The following is a 26594-nucleotide window of genomic DNA, read 5'->3' on the forward strand; positions in this document are numbered from 1 at the left end:
GAAAATTTCTAGAAATTCAAGGTTGAATAGGAATGATGGTCTTGCTTCTAAAGGTATGTGTGTTGTCATTAATACCACAAGAGGTTGTTTGAACATTCTAGAACTCTGCTAACATGAGAGCCACTAGCCACATGTGGCTAGGAAATTTACATTCTTTGAAATTAAATAAAGTTAAAAATTCAAAAAAAAAAGCCATCAGGAGAATTTAATTATAAGTGGAATTTCTAAACTGTAACTATGGGGTTTCATCAAGCATGAAATATACATAGAACTTTAACAGCTGTATTTAAAATTTGAAAATCACCTGCAGGACTCATGATATAAATTTCCATAAATAATTTCATTAGCAAGCCATTAGCTGTGTTCTGGAAACACTACTGGGTCATTGTCCCTGCATTGCCCTTAGCTCAGAGTTCTGCCCTTGCAGTTGCTGGCAAGGTTGGCAACTCATTCAAACTCTGAATTCTCACTTTTAAGATATGATTCAGTTATTTATAGCATCCATTTGGGTTCAAGTAGAATGGTAGTTCTGAACTTAACTAATGAGAATTACAAGGGCCCCTCGTTGAAAACATTTTTGGGCATCACTCCAGTCCCATGGAATCAGAATCTGTAGGAGGCAATCTGTAATTTTTGTTTTTATGTTTATTTTTTTGTGGTGCTGGGAATTGAACTCAGGTCCTCATGCATGCTATACAAATGCTATACTACTGAGCTATACCCCAGCCTGGCAATCTGTATTTTGAACATGTGTTTTAGATGTTTTTTACAATTGGGCACATTTGAGAAACCATGTGGCTGAATGTGGCCAGTCATCTTAAAAAATAATTATAATTAAAACTTTGTCTTTAAAGTTTAGTTGTGCTAAATACTAAAGTCGAAGTTGCTTTAAGGAAATGTGATTGCAAATAAATCACAGTGACCTGGTTTAGATTGCAAATGCAAAGTAGATTCTGGTATGGTATGTCAGTTCTCAGCTCAGGTTAGGCATGCAGCAAAATATGCAGGCCAGCTTTTGTGGGTCCCAGGCACTTTTGCCTTTGTGATCCCCTTTCTCCCTAGAAAGTAAATAAAAATTATATTTTATGATTATACTGGTATAAAGATGAATGCATTATATTATATATTATTATATTTCCTTCAACCTCAAATTTCATGTTTTCCTTTGATTTTAAAAGGACTAAAAAAATATTTTGTGGGTAAATTATTGCTGGTCTTAGGTACTGTGCCTTTTGTACCTAACCTAAGTTGGCTGTAGTGACAGAGGTGAAATACAGACTCAACTTCTCCATGTGGCTGGTCTCTACTTGTCTCAGAAGTTCTGAAAGGAGTCCTCCCTGTTCTTCACTCTCACATATGGGAATATGACCACCCTTTTGTTCCTACCTTCATCTGGGCAGGAGGGAGAAAGATAACTGTGCGAGCTGAACAAGAATTATCATCATACACAGATCCTTTCTAACAACATGCCTGTAAGAGTGTTTTAAATCACCACGTTTAATGTTCGGATTTTGTCCAGACAGTAGTGTAGATAGGTGCTACAGCTTGGATGTGTCTTATTCCCATCAAAATCCATGCTGAAATTTAATTATCAACATGATGGTGTTGGGAAGTGTGGCTTTGTAAGGTGATTAGATCATGGGGTCAGCAGGTTGTTGTAAAGCTAGCCTGGTGCCACCTCTCTTGGACACATATTCCTACCCACGTGCCTGTTTCCCCTTTTCACTTCTTTGCCATGATATGATGCAGTTCTAGGCCCTTACCAGAAGCTGAGCAGATGCTGGTTCCATGTTTTCAGGCTCCCCATCTCCAGACATGACTCCCCCACCCCCAATAAAACTTTTCCCTTTTAAATTACCCACCCTATGCTGTAACAAGCAGAAGAGAATGAACTAAGACAGTAGGCAAATCAGACCTTTTCCTACCCTTGATTCCTACCTGAAGAAACCTTTATGTGCCAAGTGTCTTAACTAGTTGAATAACTTTGCTCCTGGGTGTGAAGTTTTCCAGGGCCTCATGTTCACTAGTCAAGTGCTCTACCACTGAGCTAACACCCCAAACCCCTTCCCTAGCATTCTTGATGTCCAGTGGATTTTGATGGTAGGTTTGACATGGTAGATATGGGTATGGTATTGTGTCAGAAGAAAAGGAACTGTTGAGTTAGGGAATGCAAGCATGCTGTTTTCAGTGGGCATACCACTGATTTGCTGTCTGCTTATTGAAGCAAAGTTAAAATAATTTCTTTTTCTTTTGCATCATTTCAAAGAATCCTTTAATTGAGAATTTGAAAATAAATCAGATTATGAAGTTTAAACGTGCTGACTATAAAAAATTGAAAAGTGCCAGAAAAGCTAGAAGAAGAAAAAAAGATCCAATCCAGAAACATAGCTATCAACATTTTGGTTTCAAGTTTCTAGTCTTTGTTTCTGTTTCCACATAGCAATTTAATTTTTAGACAATCTGTTACCATAGAAAATGGACCATTTACTCCCTGCTCTTTTCCCTGATGTATAATGAACATTCTTCTCATGTCCTTAAATACTGTCTAACAAAATGATTTTAATGGTGATGTATTGGCTTATTGTGTTAATGGATGGATAATCATGAGTTTACCCAACCCACTATTGTTTGATAATAAGTTGGTTTTCTCATTATTATAAATAAAGTTTCATTTTTAAAAATTTTATTGTTATTATTGTTAGTAGTAGTATTAGTATTTTTACAGTGCTGGGGATCAAACCCAGACCCTTGCACATGCTAGACAAGCATTCTACCACTGCTCTATATCCCCAGTCAAAGCCTCAATTTTTTTAAGCTAAAATTTTGGACACATACATATTTCTCAGTAACATTAGAACCAAGGTGTGAAGAGAAGTAGAAATCCAGAGCTTTTTAATATATATTTTCAAATAGCCCCATGGAGCCATCACACCAGTTTATATTTCCATTGATTGTGTGTGAGTCCTTGGAACCTTGCTAATATTGGGAATTACCACATGACTGAACTTCAAACTAAGGATATCTGGTATGCATTAATTTGAAAGAAACTTTGACTCAAGTTTCTTTGCATAAAGTATTTAACATTTAACAGATTGCTCCATGTGCAATAAGTATGAGTTGCCCCCCCGCCCTTTTTTTTACAGTGTTACAGAAACCCTTTTCATAAATTTTACATTCACCACTTTATGGTCTTTACATAGTTCTTAGGTTTTCAACTTTTACGTTTTATGCTATTGAAAGTGTGGTTTTGAAGAGCTGTGTGTGTGTGTGTGTGTGTGTGCGCGCACTGAGGATGGTAAACTGTGAAAACTAGGAAGAACATTAGTGGTAGGTAGACAATTCCAACTGAGACTGGTCTGGCACAATGGAAAATTTATTGGGTCATGAAACTGAAAATGGGTTCTGATATCTACTGTGACTGACCTTGGACAATTTCTTGATCTTTCTTTTATAATTTAGTCATTTTTTGAGACAGAGTCTCCCTATGTAGCTCATTTGTCCTTGTGCTTTCACTATATAGCCCAGGATGGCCTCCAAGTCTAATCTCCCAAGTGCTGAGATTACAGGCATGTACCATCATTCCCAGCATGTTGATCTTTCTAAGTCTCAATTTTTACATGTGTAGAAAGAATGTTGAATTTGACCTTTCTATCAATATACTAACAAATGATTACTTTATACTAACAACCAAATTTACACATAGTGAAGGGAAGGCTAGAACTTAGAGATAGAAATTTTTTTTCTTTTATTTTTTAAAAAATTATTAGCATGTAATAGTTGTGCAGAGGAATTACATTGTGATTTTTACATATGAGCTTATAATATATTGTAGAATTTACCCCTCCATTGTTCTCCTTCTTCCCTCTTCCCCCCTTCTTAGAACAATTTCAACAGGTTTCGTTCTTCTCTTTTCATAAATGGATACAAAATACAAGAGGTGGGAAATTCTTAAAGAAATATAATTTTATTACACACTTGTATCTAAATTAATAAGATTTTTTAACTTGTAGAAGTCTTTAGGTAAGATTAACAAAATCAGTATTAGTATAAAGCTATCGTCAAAATGCTTTAAAAATGTTTTCTAGTCATTACACAATTCTCAAAATGTCTTCACCTCCTATTGGTTGCTCAAGCAATCTTCACAAATAGTGGAAAAAGAAACTCCCTTTTCACAATTACTAGAACTAATTTTGAGTGGAACCTTGAGAGAATCATTACAATCTATGGCACTAAGAGGTTGTTGAGTAAGACCCATGGGCAAAGGAGTAACTGATTAAACGGGTGCCAAATTTACATCCAGGATGAAATACAGTGCTGATGGATATATTCTGATAAGTGTGTTATGTGTTGTTGGTTGATTTCATTGCTGTGTGGCCACCACAGAGTATACTCACACAAAATAATCTATCTCTGATGTTACTAGGTGATATACTCTTAGGTGAGCATGTGTCACATGACCACAGGCATTAGGGAAGCTTGCCTCACAGAACTTCTTAAAGTTCTGTGGTTGATTATAGGGGAACTCATATTTATTACTTTCCTGTAGCTATGACCAAAATACCCCAGAGAACAACTTAAAGGAAGAAAGATTTATTCTAGCTCACAGTTTCAAAGATTTCAGCCCATAGTCTTTGACTTTGTTGATTCTGGGCCAGTAGTAAGGCAGAGCATCATGGTGGCAGAAGCATATAGAGAAAGAAGCACTGCACCTCATGGCAGACAGGAAGTAGGGAAAAGACATGCAGAAAGGAGCCAGGATAAGATATATCCCCCTATGCATATTTCATCGAGCTAGGCCTATTTACTAAGTTTCCATAATCTCTCCCAAATAATGATACCAGCTGGGGACCAACCACTGAGCACATGAGCCTGTGGGGACAGTTCATATTCAAGCCATAATACAGATTTTGCATGTATTTCTCTGTTCTCTATACTGTGAAGTCAAAAGGAGGTTGATTTTCTCATGCCAGCCTCCCTTAACTCTTTAAAGTTATTTCTGTGACTAATAGGAAAACTTGTGGGCTTTTTTTTCCTTGTCTTTGCTCATTTACACTATGTAGAGTTTACTGTGGTTTTTTTTTTGTTTTGTTTTGTTTTGTTTTGGCAGAACTGAGGTTGGAACTCAAGGCCTTATGCTTTCTAAGCAGACATTCTACCACTTGAGCCACTCTGCCAGCCCCATTATGTACTCTTTAAATTCACTGTAAGACGCATAAATACCTCTCATATGATTCTAATGTACTACAAAGGTCTTTTAAAAACAGACTTTGTTTTAAAGCTGTCTACCACATTTTCCCACAATATTTGGAATACAGATTCACTTTGCAGTTTTAACTACTACTGAACTGACAATCTTGATTCGTTTTTGGAGAATGTTTAGGACAGACAATGAATACAATAGATCTATACACCTTTTTATTAACATTCAGCTACCACATATTTATCAGTTGTAATGATAGGCTTTGTATTTTGTTCTGCCAGAAAGGGAGGATTCCAGGGAAAAGAGCAGCCAAAGATTTTGATGTAGGGCATAGTAGTCAGGATAGGTAAGTGCTATGGTTTGGACAAGTGACTCCCAGATATTCAGTCTTGGTCTCTAGGGTGGTGCTTTTGAGAAGTGGTGAAACCATTAAGGGACGGGGCCTACTGGGATGTTCTTAAGTCACTGGGGACATGCACTCAAAGGGGATTGTGAGGCCCCACTCTGTTCCTTTCTACTGTTTGCTTCCAAGCTAATGAGTTGAGAAGTTTTGCTCTGCCTTGCACTCCTGCCTTGATGTGCTACTTTGCTACAGACCCAAATCAATGAGGCTACTTGCTGTTGAACTGGAACTTCTGCAACCACGAGCCAAAATAAACCTTTTCTCTTTATAAGTTAATTTTCTCAGATATTTTTCTATCATAATGCAATGCTAACTAATTGCAAGTTAATTCTGCAGTAATAGTAACCCAAGATCTCAGTAGTTTAAAACAGCAAAAACTTATGTTTTTGAACAGCACAAGTTCACTGAGTGGTGACTGGGAACTCTCTTATGGCTCAGCTTCATCTCAGACCCAAATGACAGAGCCATCATTATCTTACATTTTGTTGGTTATGGTAACAGACAGTCCTTTGGGGTCTCATACTGGCTGAAAGTGCTCCTGCCTGGAAGTGACATACATCCTTTCCATTCATTGCCAGGTTAGCTTAATTTTAAATGGCCAGGAGTTAAACTCTGATCCCATGGGCCTGGAAGGAGGAGTCCAGAAATGTTTAGCCAGCAGCACTAATGACTGTCACAATTAGCTTTTCCTATACCAGATATTTGGCAGACAAATATCTGGCATAGTGGGTATTTGGAATGTGAAATACATTCTTGCCTCCTCCAAAGAACACTACCCCAGTGTCCCACCCAGTCACAGCATCTCTATGTTGCCAAATTTAGACTCTAATTTAGGAGATGATACAAAGTCATTTCTGCATCAATTCAAAGTGTGGTTCCTCTTGATCTAGAACAAAAAAGACAAACTCTTCATTCCCCATCTCCAAACACACTATATGTTAATTTGGTGAAACAAAGATCAGAAAATTTTATGCTCTGCCATTCAGAGAGGAGGCAAATAGGAGATACCTAGCAGTCACTGGTCCTCAATTACTATAAAATGCTGAAGCAAGTTTGAAGTCCCTTTGGGCATCCTGCATTAAAGGTAGAAAATGTTCCTTTGGAGCCTTGATACTTTCTGGGAGGGCCTCCCTAGTCTGTTGTTCGCTTCAGCCCTTGTCTCTAGCCCTTGGATGTCTCCCCTTTTCCAGTAGCCACCTCAGTCACAACTTTTAAATAAAATTTATAGAAGGCCATTGTTTTGTGCTAAGCTCCTGCATTCAGTCCTACAGACCAGGCTAGCAATCAAAGTGAAGTCAATCATGCAAAAGTTTGTTACCAAGCTAAAACTAAACAGTTTATGACTTTCTTCCCTTCAAGTACTAACCAGGTTCAACCCAACTGAGCTTTCGGGATCAGGTGAGATTGGGCATGTTCAGCGTGGTATGGCTGTAGACATTATCTGACTTTAAAAGAAATCAAGATTAGCAAGCAAACAGGCCAGAATCTTTCTAGCATTCTGTCTCTCCCACGTCACAAGGAAGTAACTTTGAAATGATCAATCCACTTTTGTCCTTTTGTTTCTGCCTACTTCAGCCCTTCTCTGTCTATATGAATCCCAGTATCCTTTGCTCAGATCATTGGAACACTTGCTCTATTTTATGGAACAAAGTGTTCTTCAATTCTAGAATTGAAAATAAAGTCAGAGCTGGGCACCTATAATCCTAGCTACTTGGGAAGCTGAGATGGGGCAGGATCACAGTTCAAGGCCAGCCTAGGTAAATAGTTCTTGAGACTCCCATCTCCAAAATAACCAGAGCAAAATGGACTGGAGGTGTGGCTCTAGTCGTAGAATGCCTGCTTCGTGAGCACCTGCTTTATAAGCATGAAGCCCTGAGTTCAAACCCCAGCTTCCCCCTGACACACACACACACAAAAGGAAAACTAAAGTCAGGTTGTGGGTAGAGCACTTGCTTAGCACATCCAAAGCCCTGTATTTGCCAGCTCCCCCCAAAAGAAATTGTAAAAAATAAAGTCCCAATTAAATTGTTGTAAATTTGTCCTATGACAGATCTAAAGTGAGCACTAAAAGTGTGCCCTGCTTAGGGACTGAGCAGCTCTCTTGGCTGTTTCCTGACTTAGAGAGTTGGGGGCTCCAGTGTTCTTTTGAATGTTTTTAGGTTAGTTTTGTTTTTTTATTTTTGCAGTACTGGGGTTTGAACTCAGGACTTCACACTTTCTAGGCAGGTGCTCAACCTCTTGAGCCACACCTCCAAGCCCTCTCTGGGGTCTCTAGCAGTTATCCCAGCCCTTTTGGGTTCACACTCAGTTTCCTCAGTAGTACAGCTCTTTTCAAAAGGAAGCAAAGTGATTAGCTATTTGAGTCTGATTTATTTCCATTATGCATATGATGAAGCCCTCAGTTCTCTTTAGGCACACTCATTCTATTTGCTTCATGACTGTGGTTTTGCATCCATAACTTCTCTTTGGTGACTTAATGGATGCTGCTTTAAATCAGTCTGGCTTTGCTGGGAAAACACACCATGAATTTCTTTTCCTTGAGCTATTCTTCCTGAAAGACTGAACTGAGAAGCCTTAACCTCAACTGTCTCTTTACTTAGAGACATCTTAACCCTTTCAGAGTGTTAATAGTGGGCAGGATAGCCCATGTCTTTACTTGGAAATGAAAGTGTAAAAGCTAAATGTTAAGTGATAATTCACCTTTTTCACTCAGAAGATTTCTCAGCTTTTTTTTTTTTTAAGAACTAGTTTGGAAAGACAAACAGCATTTTTTTCTATCCTGCAAGTGTGACTTTATGGACTTTATTCTTTTTGTGTTTTGTTTGTAAACCAGTCAATTATTTTCTGAGCTCATTCTCTCTCCACCTTTCAAAATGCAGCCAATAAATAGCCAACACATACTACTAACATTTGACTTTCACATTCTTTCCCTACATCGGCCAGTTCTTCCAAAGGCTTTGCTAGTCTCCAAAGTCTGTGTTCTCACTCCTTGTTGTCTGGCCTCTGAACCATGACCATAAGTTTTGTACTCAAAGTCATTCTCCACTTCAAGTGTCAGTCAGAACAGGCCAGGGTCTGTTGTGGTTACAGACAATGCCCAGATCTCAATGGTTTAAAAAAACAAACAAACAAAAAAAGCAAAGGCCTTTTGCTTCCCAGTGGCCACGAAGTGAGCCAGTTTCCTCCATATGCTCCTACTGTGATGTTCTGCCTCACCATAGGTCTAACCATGATCTGAAACATTTGAAAGCATGAGCAAAGATAAATCTTTCCTCCTTAAAAAAAAAGAAGAGAAGAACACAGGTTTGTTTATTTTTGCTTTCAAAGAAAAAATTTACAATAATTTAGATTAACAATCTTTTTTTTTAGTCATGCAATACAGAACCCAGAGCCTTGCACGTGCTAGCTAGGCAAGTGCTCTACCACTGAGCTACATCTCCAACCCTGGATTAACAATGTTTACTGGCTTTACTTTCAATTCTAGAAACAGGCACATTCATTCCTAAAATAGAATAGTGTTCCAGTGGGTTTAGCAAAGTGGGTTGATTCTGCCAGACAAAGAAAGCCTTGAATCAAAACAGAAACAAAACCAAAAGTTACTAAGGTGGGAACAGGGAGACAGAAGAATAGAAAAATAGCTGATGGCTTGGCATCAGGTTATTTTTTTGTGTGTATAAAGATTAAGGCAGAGGCAACTTCACTGTCTTGACAGTTGAAGCTGACCTATTTGGGAAGATAAGAATGGAGATAAATAGCTTGGTCTCAGCTTGGTATGAGTGACTCCATTTTGTTTCTTAGCCCAGTCTGTTGGCACCTTGTACAGGAGTTACCAAAACAATGGCCTCTGGTAATTTTATTTAATACTTGCTCAAGATGTCTTCTTGTGGAGTTTGAATATGGTCTCCTGCTGAAATTGTTGTTGAATACTTTAGAAAAAATTTTAAAAAGGCATCTGTTATCAGGCTCATGCCTGTAATCCTACCTACTCTGCAGGTGGACGTGGGAGAGTCATGGTTTGAGGCCAGCTAGGGCAAAAAGTTCACAAGACCCCATCTCAACCAATAAAAAGCTGGGCATGGTATGATGTGTACCCATCATACCAGCTGCACATGAAACATAAATAGGAGGAATGTGGTCCAAACCAGCCCTCATATAAACATGAGACCTATTTGAAAAGCAACTAAAGCAAAAAGGGTTGAGCAGAGCACCTGCCTAGCAAGTGTGAGGCCCTGAGTTCAAACCCTAGTACCACCAGTATGTGTGTGTGTGTGTGTGTGTGTGTGTGTGTATGATATCTATTTAGGAAGGAGTAGTAAGGAGTGAATGCAAACATTCTGTACCTAGAACTAGCAAGCACAGTATAGGCTTTTCTCATCAGTAGCTCAGCTGAATTTCTCAAAGCATCTGGTGTCCCACACCAATGGTAATGAGTCGTGCATGGTGACTGCACTGGGATTTCTTTCCTTCCTCTTCACTTCTATCTCCATCCATGGCTTCTGTATGGGAAGCTTAAGTTTAGGTAGATCTTCACATTAGGAAGATGAATAGAACTAAACATGTAAAATATAACAGTGCCTGAAAAAGCATTACAGTGTGAGTAAAAAGCATTACATTTTTCCTGAAGGTAAGAAACGAGCAGAGGTACCTAAAAGCAATTTATTTCCTCTGTGGTATCAAGGCTTGTTCATGCTAAGCAAATGCTTTACCACTGAGCTGTGTTCTCAGGTTGTTAAAAGTGATTTCTAATACTACTTAAACTAATACAGTAATTATAATCCTATGCCCTTTTACTTTAACCCACACTGTTGGTAGACAGTAATCTGAATTTTCAAAACTGCACATTCCTATGGTTTTGTTGAGTTGCCTATGAAAGCTCTGAAATGACTCATAACTGATCAGTTAAAACAGAAAAGTGAAACCAGAGTTCTAAACAGCATAAAATGTCTAGGTGTCTCCTGCAGCATTGCCAAAAGTGAGACTTCTTCAATTGTCTGTACTTGTCAAGATCCAACCAAATAAAAGGTCGTATGTAGGCTGTCCCTCCTTGGAGGTCTGCTAATCCCGTTGTGACTGGCAGAATATTGCATCTCTGGTACCAGACTACATTATTTTTGGGTTTCATGCAGCCTGTTCTGTCTATACAGTGCCGAGCTTGCTGACTTCCTTTTATTTCTGAATATACTGAAAGTTCTAAATGTAGGAATTTCTCCATCTCCTCCCCAGGGTCTCTAGCCTCCATGCATACAACCTGCTCATCCTGCCACCCCCTGTCAATATTAACAACCTGGGGGCCTTCTATACCTTTCTGCAGACTCATATTCATACACATATAGAGACCATACTCCTTTCCTACCTTTCTTCCCTTCTTTTTTTCCTCCTGATTTTTTATTTAAAAGAAAAAAAAATAGATGGAGTAAATATCTTTACATTTATATCTGAATCTATCTATATAATCCATACTTCTAGTCATCTCTTGTTTTTCTCACTAACAGAAAATTGGTGGACATCTTTCAGTCAGCTAGAATAAATCTCTCATTCTTTTTAACAGCTGCCTAATATTCCACGGTTTAGAAGTCATACTTTATTAAACAGTTTCCTTGTTAAAGGACATGCCCTTTGTTTTTGGTTTCTTTTGTGTTTGTGTCCATTTGGCCAATTTTAATGATACTATAATGAACACTATACCTAAACCTTGATTACTTGAATTTTTTAAATATGGTCCAGAAGAGGAGTTAGCTTGGTTTAAAATGTTTGTGTACTTTTAATTTTAATAAGTGTTGCCAGGATATTTCTAAAAGGTCTATCCTAGAAATGGTACAGAAGACCCTGCCCCCATCCTGTCCAGTGGCAGTTGTCTTCACTACTGTGATAAGAATGGATCACAAGTGCAACTGGTTGTATAGTCCAGGCATCTGTTAACACAGAGCATATGTCAGTGGGTTCCATTGACAAGACTTCTGCCAGCCTTTGAGTTGGACTGCTTGTGATTTTCCTTTTGTATTTCTTTAAAACATCATATTTATAGCAATGGGGCAGGGGAGACTACAGACCATTCTAATGCAACTCGTTCCCTTGACAGATAAGGAAATTAAGATCCAGAGAGGTGGAGAGGGTTACAGGGAGCTGGTTCTAACTGCTGCTCCTGGAAGGAGTTGTTCTGAATCCTAATTTGAGATTTTACCTGTTACTCAGTGCCATTCCTATACTGTGAGCCATGTGGACAGTGAATTTCAGAGATTGGACAACCAAATTCATATGTGAGCTCAAATGACCAATAAGGATGAACTGTTTCAGTTTTCTGTTAGCTTCTGCTAGGATAAGCAAGCTTCCCAGCCTATACTGGGCTGGATGGGACTTGCTTTGTAGCTTCTAGAAAGATTATGAAACACATGTGAACTTGGTCTTGTCAGTGGAATTTGTTGCTCTTAAAATTTTGGGGATTTGAGATTTTGCTTTTCTGTTGCATTAGAGTCACTGTTCACCAAGAATGGAGCAGCTAGCTTGGATCATAACTAAAATAACATCAGTGTGGCTCAGGAAAGATTTTGTTTACAAGAATGTTTTCTTCCATACCCTTTTCTTCAACCCTCTGAATAGAATGCTTAATTGTAGGGGTACCAAAAGAAAAGAAAAGACCTTCCACAGGTCCCATTTGTATTTCTGGGTCTGTAATATGCCTAGTTTAACAAAGGCTTATATAAAGGTTCTTTAGGGATGAAATGAAAGAAAATTTTTTGAACAAAGCCATTTTTGCTCCCTGCATCTTTAAACTCAGCAGGTTTGGGGTTTTTTAGGGTGTTTTGTTTATTTGTTTTTTGGGTTTTTTTTTTAACTGTTAGGGGGTTCTTTTTGCTTGCTTATTGGTTTGTTGTTGTCGTTGTTTTGAGATGGTCTTGCTGTGTTGCCCAGGCTGATCTGTAACTCATGATCCTTCTGCCTCCATCTCCCAAGTGCTGCTCCTTAGCCAGCTTTAAAGCCAGTCTTCATATCACAATTCAGGTTGAGCTTATAGGTTCTGCTAAGGGAAATGAAAGGGAAGATTCCAACATTTGGGTTTGATAGCACAACATTAACTTTCCAGGATGCCTCTGAAGTAAAGTCAGCCTGTTCAGGTAGCTCAGCCCTTTCCCTTAATAGTGATAAAAATTGTGATGCAGACTCAGTCTCAGATAAACACCTCCAGCAGTCTAAGTATTTAGACACCAATAGGCACGGCTTTGTGTTTCAGACCCGGGCAGGAGGTGTGGTTGTTTGTGACCCTCCCTGTCAATCGCTGTGGTTCCTCTAGGTTAGTAGTTTCCATGCCTGTAGACTGGAAACACTGGGGAACTTTAAAAATATACTTATTCCAGGGGTGTGCCTGAGTTAAGTCAGCATCAGCTAAAAGCTCCGAGGTAATTCTAGTACGCATTCAGGTTAAGAACTTCTGGGTTGTCCGTTTGGGGTAGAGAGAGATATAGAGTGTCTCTGCTAATGCAGAAAGAAATCAGATTAACATAAGCCATTCTTAGAGTTCTGCCACTCTAGGGATCGTTATGTCTGACTACCATCTCTCATTGTGCACTTTCCCTCCCCATCTGCTTCCTATATATTGTAGTCACATCTTACACAGTTTATCAGACAAAACCTGAATCATTGAAAAGTACCCTAGGAAGGCACCAAGTGGCTTACAGACAACGTGTCCTATCGTGGTACACCCAGCATAGTCAGTTTTCCTCTGAAATTGGAGCAGTTTCTTGGGCTAAGATAAAATTGTTAGCACTGGGGAGTTCTGGTATATATATATATTGAAATAGATTTATCTTGGCGAGATACTCAAGCTCCAAGAAGCATAATTGAGATTGGCTTAGGAGACAGCAGAATTCATTACTCATCTCATTTAATTCTGAGTCCTTTTCACTGAATGGAGTGTGGTTAGAGTCATGGACACCACTGCAATTGTGAGTTTCTCTCTATGCCTTCTTTTCAGGCATACAGAATCAAATATTAAATGCATTTCCTTATTGGATATTCAAAAAAACTGAACTTTTTTGTATGTGCAGAATTCAGCAGCACTCTTTTTCTTCTGTTCTCTAGCATTCCCATGGTTTGGTATGGATATTGGTGGAACCCTGGTTAAGTTGGTCTACTTTGAACCGAAAGATATTACAGCCGAAGAGGAACAGGAGGAAGTAGAAAACCTGAAAAGCATCCGGAAATATTTGACTTCTAATACGGCATATGGAAAAACTGGGATCCGAGATGTCCACCTGGAACTGAAAAACCTGACCATGTGTGGGCGCAAAGGGAACTTGCACTTCATCCGCTTTCCCACCTGTGCCATGCACAGGTTCATCCAGATGGGCAGCGAGAAGAACTTCTCCAGCCTTCACACCACACTCTGTGCCACGGGAGGTGGGGCTTTCAAGTTTGAAGAAGACTTCAGAATGGTAGGTCGGGCTTGTACTTGTTAAAACAACCAAGACTTTCGTATGTCGACAGTCGTAGCATTACATGACTAAGAATTAGAATACTAACCTTGAGATTTGGACAAGTTTACTTCACTTACATGCTTCAGTTTCCTCGCCCTTATAAACATAAAAATAGTGCCTATCTTTTAGTGTTCTTACATGAAGAGTTAAGTGAGATAATATTAATGTTTGTTGTACATTATCATCATTTCTGTCACATTACTGCTATGTAATATGCTAAAGATATGATGATTTAAATCCCCTTCTGAACTAAATATTTTCCACAGACTCTTACAGTGTAATCATGGTGCCAGATTTGTAGGTATATACTGAGGCCATAGGAAGGCTTTAGTCTTACTAAGAATTATTACTTCTTTCTATCCATTTGCTCTCATAAGTTTCTTGGTTTTATGAATGTCATTCAGAAGTTTTACTCATACAAAAATGAAATGTTTGACATTATTTATAGCTGAACTCTTTCAGTAATGAATACCATTTAGGAAATATGGTTCTACATAATTGGGATAGCGCTTTATTTTGATGCGCAGTACATATCAGTTCTGTTGCTTATTTAGTTTTGACAAATGTTTCTGAATGTAAAATGTGGATGTGTAACATGGAGTACAAATTGTCTCTTTATTTAGCAGTCCCTATCCGTGTGTCCCAATTTCCTCATCTTCTACAGTTAAGTAATAATCTCTCTATTGTCTAGCCTTTTCTTGTGGAGTAAAATGAGAATAAAGTTACACAGATGTAGATATAACTTGAAAAATAAAGAGGGAGCCAGATAAACAAAAGTGATTGAATATAGTTGAAGGAAGGGTTGAAAGATTTTAGGATTACTCTTTTCACAAAGTTGAAAACATAGTGAGGTAAGTTACAAAATACATTTTCTCAAAGACTATAGTACAAACTATTACATTTTTATCATGGAACTAATGTAATCTAGTCTTGTCATTATTGAATAAGGATTCAACACATTATTTGTGGTATTTAATAAAATTATAAACGTAAATTTTACTTTGTCATCCATAGTAACATCACTTACCTCATTGATTATAGTAAGTAAACTCTACAGAAGCTGACAACAGAGTACCAGAATAGTATCCTACATGAGACTGATTATCTTAAGGCTTCAGCTTTTTTCTTTCACATCACCTTTCCCTACCCAATAGTAAGGTTTGATACTGTCACTTATTTAAATGACCCATGGGGTTTTTGCTTACCAGAGGGGCTCAATGACCAAATAATTTTGAAACCTAAAAGGTTAATGTCCAGGGAAATGAAAACTGAATTTGAGTCCATAATGAAAAAAGCATCAAACCAGAATTCTAGACCTGTTTCTGCATTTAATCAGCAGGGAAGCTTTAGGCTAGATGTGTCCCTTCTGTGGGCCTCAGTTTCATCATCTACGACAAAGATGACAATGAAGTGGAGAAAGGAGGAAGGGTTTTAGGACGTCAGAACTAGACGTGATCTTTGGTGATAAGGAAGAAGTGAAGCATTCTTATGCTATGAGGATGAGGAAACTAAAGCTTCAAGGGCAATTAAGAAGTAGTTCATCCTAGGTAAGAGCTGAGCCTTGGGCTCCATTCTAACTCTTTAAGAATGCTGACCCACCTCTGCACGAGAGAGTGCTATGAACTCCTCAGGTTCCTTAAGGTCACATTATCTGTCCATGTCTACTAGGGAGCCTCAGTGGGCCAAGGTGACCTGGTGATTTATGCAACCACTGTCAATGCCTCCATCCCTGGGGTAATGTGTGTCCTGGGGGAATTTGCTCAATCTCTGTTGGGCATGGGCAAGTGTGTTTCCCAAGGTTCAGAAATGAGAAAGTCATATTGTCCTTTGGGCAAGCTTTTGGAGCCTAATTGAATAGAGTGGAACAAGAAGCAAGTTTGGGATATTTGCTAAATAACCTGGCCAGGCTGGGTGTCTCTCTAAAAGAAGAGTCCATGGACTGCCTTTTGTCTCTGTTCTGTCTTTGCCAATGTGAAGACAGAATTGAAAAAGACAGTTCTGTTCCTCTAGCCTAAGTAATAATACACTAAATTGATATACCCAAATCCAAAGTCTGTAAGGATGAATAGGTTTTCCATCCTCTTTTCTAAGCATTCATTCACTCACTCAAATAATTTATCATGTTCCTTATATGTGTCAAATATTGTGAGCAGAGCAAAGCTCCTGCTTCCCTTATATTTTATTAAAAGAAGATAGTCAATGATCCCATAAAAAACAGACAAAGAACATACTAGATTGCATAAGTTCTATGAAGGGGGGAAATAAGGTCAGGGCAAGGAGGTTAGGGAGTATTGAGAGGGTCTCTGTATGATCAGGTCACATTGGAGCAGAGAGCTGAAGAAGTAACACAGCAAACCATGCAGTTGTCTAGGGCAGAGTTGTTTAGGCAGATTGAACAGTCAATGCTAAGGCATTTATGTGTCCAAAATCCAAGCCCTCCCTCTTTGTAGATTCAAGTTGAAGATGCTTACTTAGTTGGAAAGGATCAATAAATATATATTAAACAGTTTGAGAAACAATAAAACAGTACATGTACAGAAAGTCTTGTTTTATTGTATAAAGTTACTGGTTTTTTAGTAGAATACAACTTTGCAGATAAGAGTTTTAAAAGTCCATCTAAGTAAAAGATGTTCAGCGGACTCCAAATATTCAACTGTTTTTGTATCATGACTATATCCCTATTATATATGGTAATTACACTTAAATGCCTTAGCTAATGTTAACTATTTTTCATCCAATGTAGAATGTAGAAGAAAAAGCTGTAATATAAGGCAGGCATTTAGTTAGACCTCTATGTAGAATATTTTCAATTGAACAAAATTGCATTTTGATTTTGTTCTTCCTTTTATTTCCCCTATTTGTTCCTTTCTGCCTTTTTTAAAAACATTTTAAGATCACTGTCTCAACCAAAATTTATTTTTTTTTATTTACTTATTTTTTTCTGAGACAAGGTCTCACTGTGTAACCCAGAACCCAGGCTGGCCTTGAACTCAATCCTCTTGCCTCAGCTTTGCTAGTACTGGGATTGCAGGCATGTGCCATCATGCCTGTCTCCAACCAAATTTCTGACTAGTAAAGATTAGTTTTCAAAATTAATCATTTACCAAAATGAAGCACAAAAGAAAAACTCTCTAATCTCAAATGATTTAAGAAACCAGTGAGGAATCCTACTACTTAAAAAAGTGGGCTTTGGTGGGGAATCCTACATAGTTGTTCACCCCAGACATGGAACACTGTAGTTTTCAGTTAGTTTTTGAGTCTGTGTTTACTCTCCCTATCTGTATTCTGTGGGATTTGTTTTAAAGAACCCAGCAGAATAGTTAATTTGCCAATTCTAATATTTCATCTGCTACTTCCTAACTTCAACAAGAGTATTTTGAAGAATGCAAAGTATTTATAGAAAAACAAGTCATCCTTTTTTGCCAATGTAGCTCTTCTTTAAAATTGATACCTATGTGTTTTTTTCAGTTCAAGGCTAAAAGAAGTTAAAAGAGAGTTAAATATGTACTTAAAAAAATAAGACATACCCTTTGAATAAATAGGAGATGGCAACAGTCTCATTAGATTGGCATGGGATTTAAGATGAAGGATGGGATTTTTTTTTTATTGTTCTTATTACTTTATTTTTTAAATTTTAAGAGTGTCTTTATCCTAGAAACTCCAAGGGAACAGCCTTAAAAAGTTAGTAATGGTTGAAAAATCATCAGGAAAAGGCAGGATAATTGTGGCTATGTGAAATCTCTAGATCTAAGAGACCTTTGAAACACACCTAGGTTCCTGTTATTAACTCCAGGACCGATTTGTGATATTGCAGGCAGACACTGTCATTTTCCATATCCTTCTGGCTTGACACTTGGCCAGTCATTGAATAAAGGAGAAAAAAGCCATCATTAAGGTTTTGTTATATTTATTACTCACTGAACTTATTTGAATTTCATCTCTCTCTCAGGTCTCTGTTGGGTCTCCTTATGAAAGGAAAAGAAACTATATAATGATTTATAATTCAGAATGAACCATTTCATGTGCAAGTTGTTCTTATACTAGTAAAATACCCTTTTCTGCTACTTCCAACTTGATTTATGGAGCCAGTGGCCATGAAAGCATTTGGGAAGTGTAATGTAGCATACAGATTTGTATTTTACTCATTTATGAAACACAATGTGGTGACTCGTTTGTTGCTATCGGTAAGAGATATAACTGGCTTGGGGTTCCTCCCAGGGAGTAGAAATATAACCTCTTGGGGTGTTTTTACCTCTTGGGGTAGCTTTTGTTTATTTTGCTATTTTTGATAGACTGAGCTAAAGCATGCAAGGAAACCCTCATGCAAATGAGCCCACCAGTGTTTAGGATCCATATTTTCCTAATGTTAGCATATAAGAAATCCCTGAAAGCCCTCCGAAAATTAAACCCTTTAGATTAGAAATGTGTTTCCAAATATGTTTCAACCTGTGATAAGAGGCCTGAGTTACTCTACTTCTCATGTGTTTAATAATTATAACTTGTGCAGTGTACTTTTTAAGTTTCTAAAGCAGTTTCATATAACCATCACATTTGATTTTTGAAAACCACCCTGTGAATTAGCTAGTGCAGATGCTGTTAGGGAGAGCATGTAATTTTATCAAACACCTCTACTAGGGGATTGTAATAGACTCATTCTCAGCTCTTCAGCTCCAAATACCATGTTCCTCTTTCTGTTAGTGGTTCTTGAAGTGTGACCCTGGCTCCCGAAGCATCAGTCTCACCTAGGATATTGCTAGAACCACTATTAGAAACTTGGGGTGGATCCCAACAACCTGCTTTAAGAAAATCCTTCAAGGGACTGATGCACCTAAAGTTTGAGAACACTGCTGTACACATTCTTGCTTGGGTGACTTTGGTATCAGGCTAAACAATGTTAGTCTTTCACAGTTACACTTTGAAAGTTTTTCTACATTACCTTGTCTACTTGATAGCCTTGGGATCCCAAGTAAGTTACTCAATTCACTGGTCTCCAGTGATATATTTTATCTGAAAAATGGGTAATAATAATGGCTTCCTGCCTAAAGTCCTAGACAGTGTTTGATTAACTTCTATACTTTGCCTAGAATTTGAGTCCTAAGACAAGTGTAGGTTTGTTGTTTTTAAGTTTGTGGAGTGACTTAAATTTAACTTTAATAATTTAGGAATTTATAGAACTTATAAAACTGCTAAGAAGAGTTACAAGGAGTGGGAAGGAGCTGAAGCCCAGGTTAAAAAAGCCCACATACAAATCTCTTCCAAGCTCTGTGTTTAGTGCCATCAGGTTGGAAGCTTGAAGTTGGTTATGGTGAGGGCAGTTCCACCACAGAAATCACTAAATGCTACAAACCAGAGACTTTGTTCCTAGAGAGACAATTGTTAGCCTAAATTATCACACCTTGGTTATACAATTAAAATTAGTGGAAGCTTCATTGTGCATGTTTACTGGATCTCATGATTTGTCATCATTTAAGGCCCATGTAAGGTCAGCATTAAAATATATACAATCACAAGCTACGTAACAATGTTTTGTTCAACAACAGATCACATATATGACAGTGGTTCCATAAAATTATATCGTCTATTGCTCAAAAGACCAAAAATCGTATGTTCTCCCTCATATGTGGACATTAGATCAAGGGCAAACACAACAAGGGGATTGGACTATGAGCACATGATAAAAGCGAGAGCACACAAGGGAGGGGTGAGGATAGGTAAGACACCTAAAAAACTAGCTAGCATTTGTTGCCCTTAATGCAGAGAAACTAAAGCAGATACCTTAAAGCAACTGAGGCCAATAGGAAAAGGGGACCAGGAACTAGAGAAAAGGTTAGATCAAAAAGAATTAACCTAGAAGGTAACACCCACGCACAGGAAATCAATGTGAGTCAATGCCCTGTATAGCTATCCTTATCTCAACCAGCAAAACCCCTTGTTCCTTCCTATTATTGCTTATACTCTCTCTACAACAAAATTAGAGATAAGGGCAAAATAGTTTCTGCTGGGTATTGAGGGGGGGAGCGGGAGGGGGTGGAGTGGGTGGTAAGGGAGGGGGTGGGGGCAGGGGGGAGAAATAAACCAAGCCTTGTATGCACATATGAATAATAAAAGAAAAATGAAAAAAAAAATTATATCATCTAGGCATGTCACAGCTACCTTAGTTTGTATAAGTACACTCTGCGATGTTTGCACAGTGATGAAATCACCTAAAAGCACATTTCTCAGAACACATCCTTGTTACTAAATTATGTGTGAACGTTGTATTAGTCAGCTTTTCATTACTATAATGAAATACCTGAAGCATCCTAACTATAAAAAGGAAGTTTATTTTGTCATAGTTTTAAGGTTGGAGGTCAAACAGCACGCATCATGTAGGCTCTCGAGAGGACCTCTTGGCAGATAGTGGGAGCATGTGTAGGGAGAACAGATTGAGTCTCGGATTAGATTCCATCTGGCGCCTGGCAAGCTCACCTCTTTAAGAATCTATTAATTCCCATATCTCCACATTGGGAACCACACTCCCAAGGCATGGACCCTTAAGGGGCAAACAACATTCAAACCCGAACACCTATATATAAATATATATTATATATAATAATATGGGATAAAACACAGATATGTTTTGTTGGCCTGCAATGTGTAAACCAAAAATATCCACTTTATATGGCAACATGTAAAATTTTTAAATTTCACATAAATATCTGAATTTTTTGCTCTTGAAAAATAGAGCAACACTGGGCCTCACTTACATGGCTGCAGTGGGCTGGAGGTGAGTTGCAGTTTGTCCAGATTGTCTTGTTGGCACTCAGTGTCATCGTTCTACTTTCATCCAGTCCAGGGCTTCTCTCCATTGTTTTCTCACTGTCTGGCATTTGAGTTTCTGACCCCTGATATAAAGAAAACTCAGCCTGGAGGAATTGTTTCTCCTTAGCTGAAATCTTAACCTGTTTTAAGCTTTCCACAAAGTTAAAATAAAGTTCAGATTTATTAATAAACTGCAAAGTCTGGGGTGATTCCCATATTATTCTAATTTCATCTAACTTCAGATGTCCTGTTTGAAAATCCAAGTAGCAATTTGACTCGTTATCTGCACCTGGGAACCTGTCCTTTTCCATATATTTCTACACAAAAGCGAATGTTATATTTCTTTCCCTGTTCTGTGGGGCTGCATGACCTTAGGCTCCAAGAATACCCATCCCTTGGTAAATTATGTACAATAGATGTTTATTTGCTAGTAGCACTTTATGCAGAAAATCATTTTGAGGGAAAAAGTGAGATAAGGATATCTCCTTTCAGATCAAAGTTGTATGTGCTTAGCTTATTTGCCTCAATGTAGTTTCAGTGTGTTCATCTGGATGGACTATGTCTCTGTCCATGCTTATGAGGTTGGTGCAGTGTGTGGCAGTCAATATTGTTGATGAACCACTGATTAATTTTTAAACAGGGTCAACTATGGTCCCAGGAGTGGCTGATGAAATCGCCACTCTTCAGCTTAGGGGGCGGGGTGCATGCGGTGAAAAGTGCCTGCCGATGTAATAGATATTTAAAAAGAGCAGGCCTTTTTAGCACCATTAATTGCCACCAATGCTGTAAGGGCAGTGGAAGGCAGTGGAAGCCAGGAGGACAGAGGAGAAAGTGTTTTCTCTGCTATGGCCTACTACCATCTTTCAGGACTCCAGATAGTTGGATACCTATAGCATTGCTGTCTTTTTTTTTTTTAAGCATTTTTATTAGTATATGATAGTTATACAGGGAGTTTTGTTGTGACACTTCCATATATGCATGTACTATACCCCAATTTGGTTCATTATCTCCATATTCTCCTTCCTACCTCCCTCCCCTTCTTAAAGTGACTTCAACAGGTTTCAGTGTTCCATATAGAAAATACATCAACCAAATTCACCCTCCTTTACTCTCTTCATTTACCCTCCCCTTTCCACTAGTGCCCCTCCCCTTAACGTGACCTGTTTTACATTCCTGTCCTTCATTGTTTGTCTATTTTTCAGTGGGCATTTTGCCTTGGCATTTTTACCTGTAAATATATTGGTACTTAAGTCAGTTTAACTCCCTCCTCTACTCTTCCTTACCCTTTCCCCCTACCGTGTATTGGTCAAAAGACTTCAATTTATTTTGTGTGCCCTGTCCCTACATAGATGTGATGTATTTCATTATTATTCACTCTGTACCATTCTTTTCTACTTTTCTTCTTCTCTGTCTTCTTTTCTTCTCCCTTAGTCTCCTCTAACAGTACTAGTTTTGGAAGCATAGCATTGCTATCTTAAAACATGTACAACTGTATGCATCTCAACCAAAAGCTTCACTTGGTAAAAAATGAAAAATTTGGTACCATTTATAAGATACATTTACTTTTTTCACCAAGGATCATTTAAAATGTTTATTTCCATGTTTCTAAAATATGTCCACTACCCAGCTGGTAACATTTTCTAACTAATTATGAAATTTAGATTAGTGACACAAAGACAAAAATTTTCTTCTGTCAGTTAACTTTTACAACAAAAATGATGTCTTTTTTGACAAAACATCTAAGTCTAGTACTTTTGTAGGTTGTTGCCAGACTGCCAAAAACAGTACCCACTGAGGCAATGAAGATAAGAGGCTATAAGGAATCACTGGGAGATATTGGCTAGTTGTGTCACCTAGGGAAAGTTATTATAACTTTCTGAATCTTATCCATAGAATAAGGTTAATAGTACCTACTGATAAGGCTTTTTATTTGTTTGTTTGTTTGCTTTGAGACAGCATCTTGCTATGTAGCCTAGCTGGCCTTGAACTCACTACCCTCCTGCTTCAGTCTGCTGGTTGCTGGGATTACAGATGTGTGCTGGTCTCTCATTAGGTTTGTGTGTGTGTGTGTGTGTGTGTGTGTGTGTGTGTGTGTGTGTGTGAGAGAGAGAATTAAGAGGTATCTTTCTTCAATGGTTGAGTTTCATGTTGGTGATTGATAGGGTTTGTTTTGTTTTGTTCTTGTCCATGGAAAATGATTACCAACCTGAACCTCTGGGCCAGTTGTGTACTCTTGGGGATCATGAATTAAACTTTCAAGGATGCAAAGTAGCCACTAGCCTCTAAGCCTAGAGCACAGCCAGCTCTATCCCCTTTACTATTCTTCTCCTTGACCTCGGGAAGTAGGAATTTTTGTCTCCTAGCAGATAAAAAGACACTCTGGGTCTACCTTAGCAAGCCCTTTGTATGGTGCCAAGTCCTATGTAAGCACTTAATATATATTATTATCACACAGTCTTCACAGCAACACTGTGCACTGGGTATTATTATCCCCATTTTGCAGATGAGGAAACTGAGATTTGAGAAGTTAAATAATTTATCATCCATTAAGTAAGTTTTGGAGCTAGAATTCAAGGCCACCTCTGTCTACTCAAAAGCCCAAGACTGGGAAAATGGTAGTTGGACTTCATGGGCTCAAAGACAGTCTCCCCAGTTCCAAGGCCTTTTGGGCACCAAAGCCTATCAACGTTGTATAGGGTTCTTTTTGGCTTCTGCGTATTCTCACTTGCTCCCCCTGAGGAGACTCCCCTCTTGGCAGCATTCTCTACTAGCTTCCTGTGGCTATTTTAATTAATTACCAAAAGCGTGGGTGGCTTATATCAAAAGTTTTTCATTTAGGGTTCTTAGTCCTGCTGTCCTCAAATCAAAGCACTGGCAGGGCTTTTGGGATGATTACCTACCTGCCTCTTTCCACCTCAGCATCTTGTGACTTTGGCATTTCTTGATCTGTGGTGCAGCACTCCAGTCTCTGCCTTCATCTTCACATGGCTATCTTCTTTGGGTCTTTCATGTCTTTCTGTGTGTGTGTCTTATAAAGATTCTTGTTGAATTTAGGGCCCAACCAGGTGATCTAGTATGATGTTTTTAAAGATCTTAAGCTTAATTGCATCTGCAGAGACCCTTTTCCCAAATAAGGTCACATTTCCAGGTTCTAAGGATTAAGACATTGACAAGGGACACCATCCAACCCACTACACACCCTAATAGATTTTTTTCCAATAACCAGGCAAGCTTCTATCCTTTGTGCACAGTTGTTATTCCAGCTGATTGACTGATTATCAGCACGATGTCACAAATGAGTATTTAAGGGTACTTCTGTGCATTTAAATTGAGTGACCCAATCTTAAGTCCAGGTAAGCCTTTGAGGCTTCCCCCAGGGTAGTCTGTGACAGCTTACAAGGTTTTGTTCTCTTTCAGATTGCTGACCTACAGCTCCATAAACTGGATGAATTGGACTGTCTGATTCAGGGCCTGCTTTACGTCGACTCCGTGGGCTTCAATGGCAAGCCAGAATGTTACTATTTTGAAAATCCTACAAATCCTGAATTGTGTCAAAAAAAGCCATACTGCCTTGATAACCCCTACCCTATGTTGCTGGTTAACATGGGCTCAGGTGTCAGCATTCTAGCTGTGTACTCCAAGGACAACTATAAAAGAGTTACAGGGACCAGGTAAACATGTTTTCCACTAGGAAAATCTCTTTATGCTTAAACCCAGCTCTCTTTCTTGATGACCAGTGTATAATAAAATATTATTTATATTGAATACATTTTTAAAAGAAATATCTTGACCTCTTTTGCCATCCAAAAACAGGATTTATTTGATGATAGGTTAAAGGAGTAAGAGGTCAATAAAACAGTCTTAGCCTTGCTGGAAATTGTGGTCAGGCTGAGGGAAGAAGGATTACGCACATCAGCAGTTTGCCAAAAAGGTCGTGTGTCCTGAGTGCCACGTGAACAGTAAGGACAGCAAGCTGGATGGAAGCCAGATAAAGAGCACTGGGAGGCTAGAGACAGCTCAGAGAAGCTCTTTTGGAACCTCCTACCACAGGATAAATTGCTTAAAATACAGCATTTTAACCTGCAAACAAAATAAGGGTTACACAGGATTTTTCCCCCTTCAGACAAATGCTCCAACTGAAAGCAAATAGTTAGCACAGCTCATAGGGAATTTTGGAATGCAGTGGACAGGAAAACAGCCCTATGACCACAGGTGCTCAAAGCACCTTGTTTTTAGTATACATATACCCCAAGGCCCATGTAAGGGCAAGGGGATCAGCTTCCTAATAATAGGACTTAGCATGGCAAAAGAATCTGTTGTCAGGTATCTTTGAGAAATTCCAGTACGAACAAAATTAAACTGATTTGGCATAAAGCATTTCTCTAACTTATTGGACCACAGAATCCATTTATACAGGAATAACTGAAGGAACTAGTGCCACTTAGAACGTGCTTTGCTATGTGTTGTTCAAATTCTTGTTTTGGATAGATGGAGATACCATGTTACTTCTCTGAGTCTCAGTTTTCACATTTCTGCCATGAAAAGTGTTGTTGCTTAGATTGTTTCTTCAGACTTTCTCAGCACTGAAATTCTATAGTACTACTCACTCTTAGGAGGAGAGCTTTGCTTTTCAAGTATATTTTCATGATTAATGATGGATCTGCATAAATTAGTTCCCCACTGTGAAGGGGATAACTCAAACCCCTATGGGATATTGGGTTATATTTGGAGACATTTTTTGGTTGTCACCACTGGAGTTGGGACATTACTAGCATCTAGTAGATTGACGTCAGGGATCCTGCTAAAATCCCATAATACGTATAGAAGCTTCCCCAACAACAAAGAAGTTATCAAGCCCCAAATGCCAATAGTGCTGCTGCTGGGAAACCCTGGCACATGTACAAGTGCACACTGACTCATGCCTGCTTAGGTTCAGAGTATGGGCTCTGTTGTGTCAGTTAATTGCTACTAGGCATATATATATATTTTTTAATCGAGAATACAGAAGCTTACTTGCTTACCCAAGAATCAAAACTGACCCCATTACCTCATTAGGACTGCCAGGAGTATCAGAGACATGAATACTTCAGCTGAGCTGGTTTTACCTTAGAGAGTGATCTCCTGGCAACAGTACAATTAAAAAAAAAAAACTATAGAATTCTCCCAGGAGCAATTGAATTGGTAAAGCTACTCCCAAGGTAGCAATAAGCTAAACATTTTCCACAATTAGAGGCATTTACAGTTTTGTTAATAAACAATTAACATTTTATTAATTATATCATAGGTACATTCTCAAATGTGGAGACTCCAGGGCTCTGAGTATCTTAAATAGCTACCAAGGAGCTAGTTATGGTGTTTGGCTCCTCTCGCATGTATAATAATCCATATATTTTCTAGTTATTAGTAAATGCCCATTAGTGACCAGTGTTCTGCTGTCATCAATAAAGCCTGTCTAGGTGACCAGGCTTCCTTTTGGAAATCTGTTAATAGGGAGCCCTTTCAGAGGCTACCACAGGTATTGCAGGGAATTTATAGAACCTCAAGTCTATGGGGATTCCGATCCTTGTCCAACCAAAGTTGTTCTTCCAAAAGTGTTTGTTTGTTTGTTTTTCCCTTAAGAGATAGGGTCTCACTATGTAGCCCAGGCTGGCCTTGAACTTCAATCTTCCTCCTTCGGCTCCCCAAGTGCTCTGATTATAAGCTTGTGTCACTATACTCA

The 26594-nt window shown here is 38.6% G+C and overlaps 1 protein-coding gene across 7 annotated transcripts in view; it reads left to right on the plus strand.

Moving 5' to 3' along the window:
* Positions 1-26594, plus strand: part of Pank1 (pantothenate kinase 1) — a 62471-nt gene that overhangs the window by 24179 nt on the left and 11698 nt on the right. For all 7 annotated transcript variants that reach the window (XM_020153845.2, XM_074078795.1, XM_074078794.1 and 4 more), the window contains exons 2-3: positions 13680-14032; positions 24293-24546. In XM_020153845.2, the coding sequence (XP_020009434.1) occupies positions 13680-14032; positions 24293-24546 (607 nt within the window). The remainder of the gene's footprint in view (positions 1-13679; positions 14033-24292; positions 24547-26594) is intronic.

The sequence above is a fragment of the Castor canadensis genome, chromosome 7 (assembly GCF_047511655.1).
Source record: "Castor canadensis chromosome 7, mCasCan1.hap1v2, whole genome shotgun sequence".
NCBI lineage: Eukaryota > Metazoa > Chordata > Mammalia > Rodentia > Castoridae > Castor > Castor canadensis.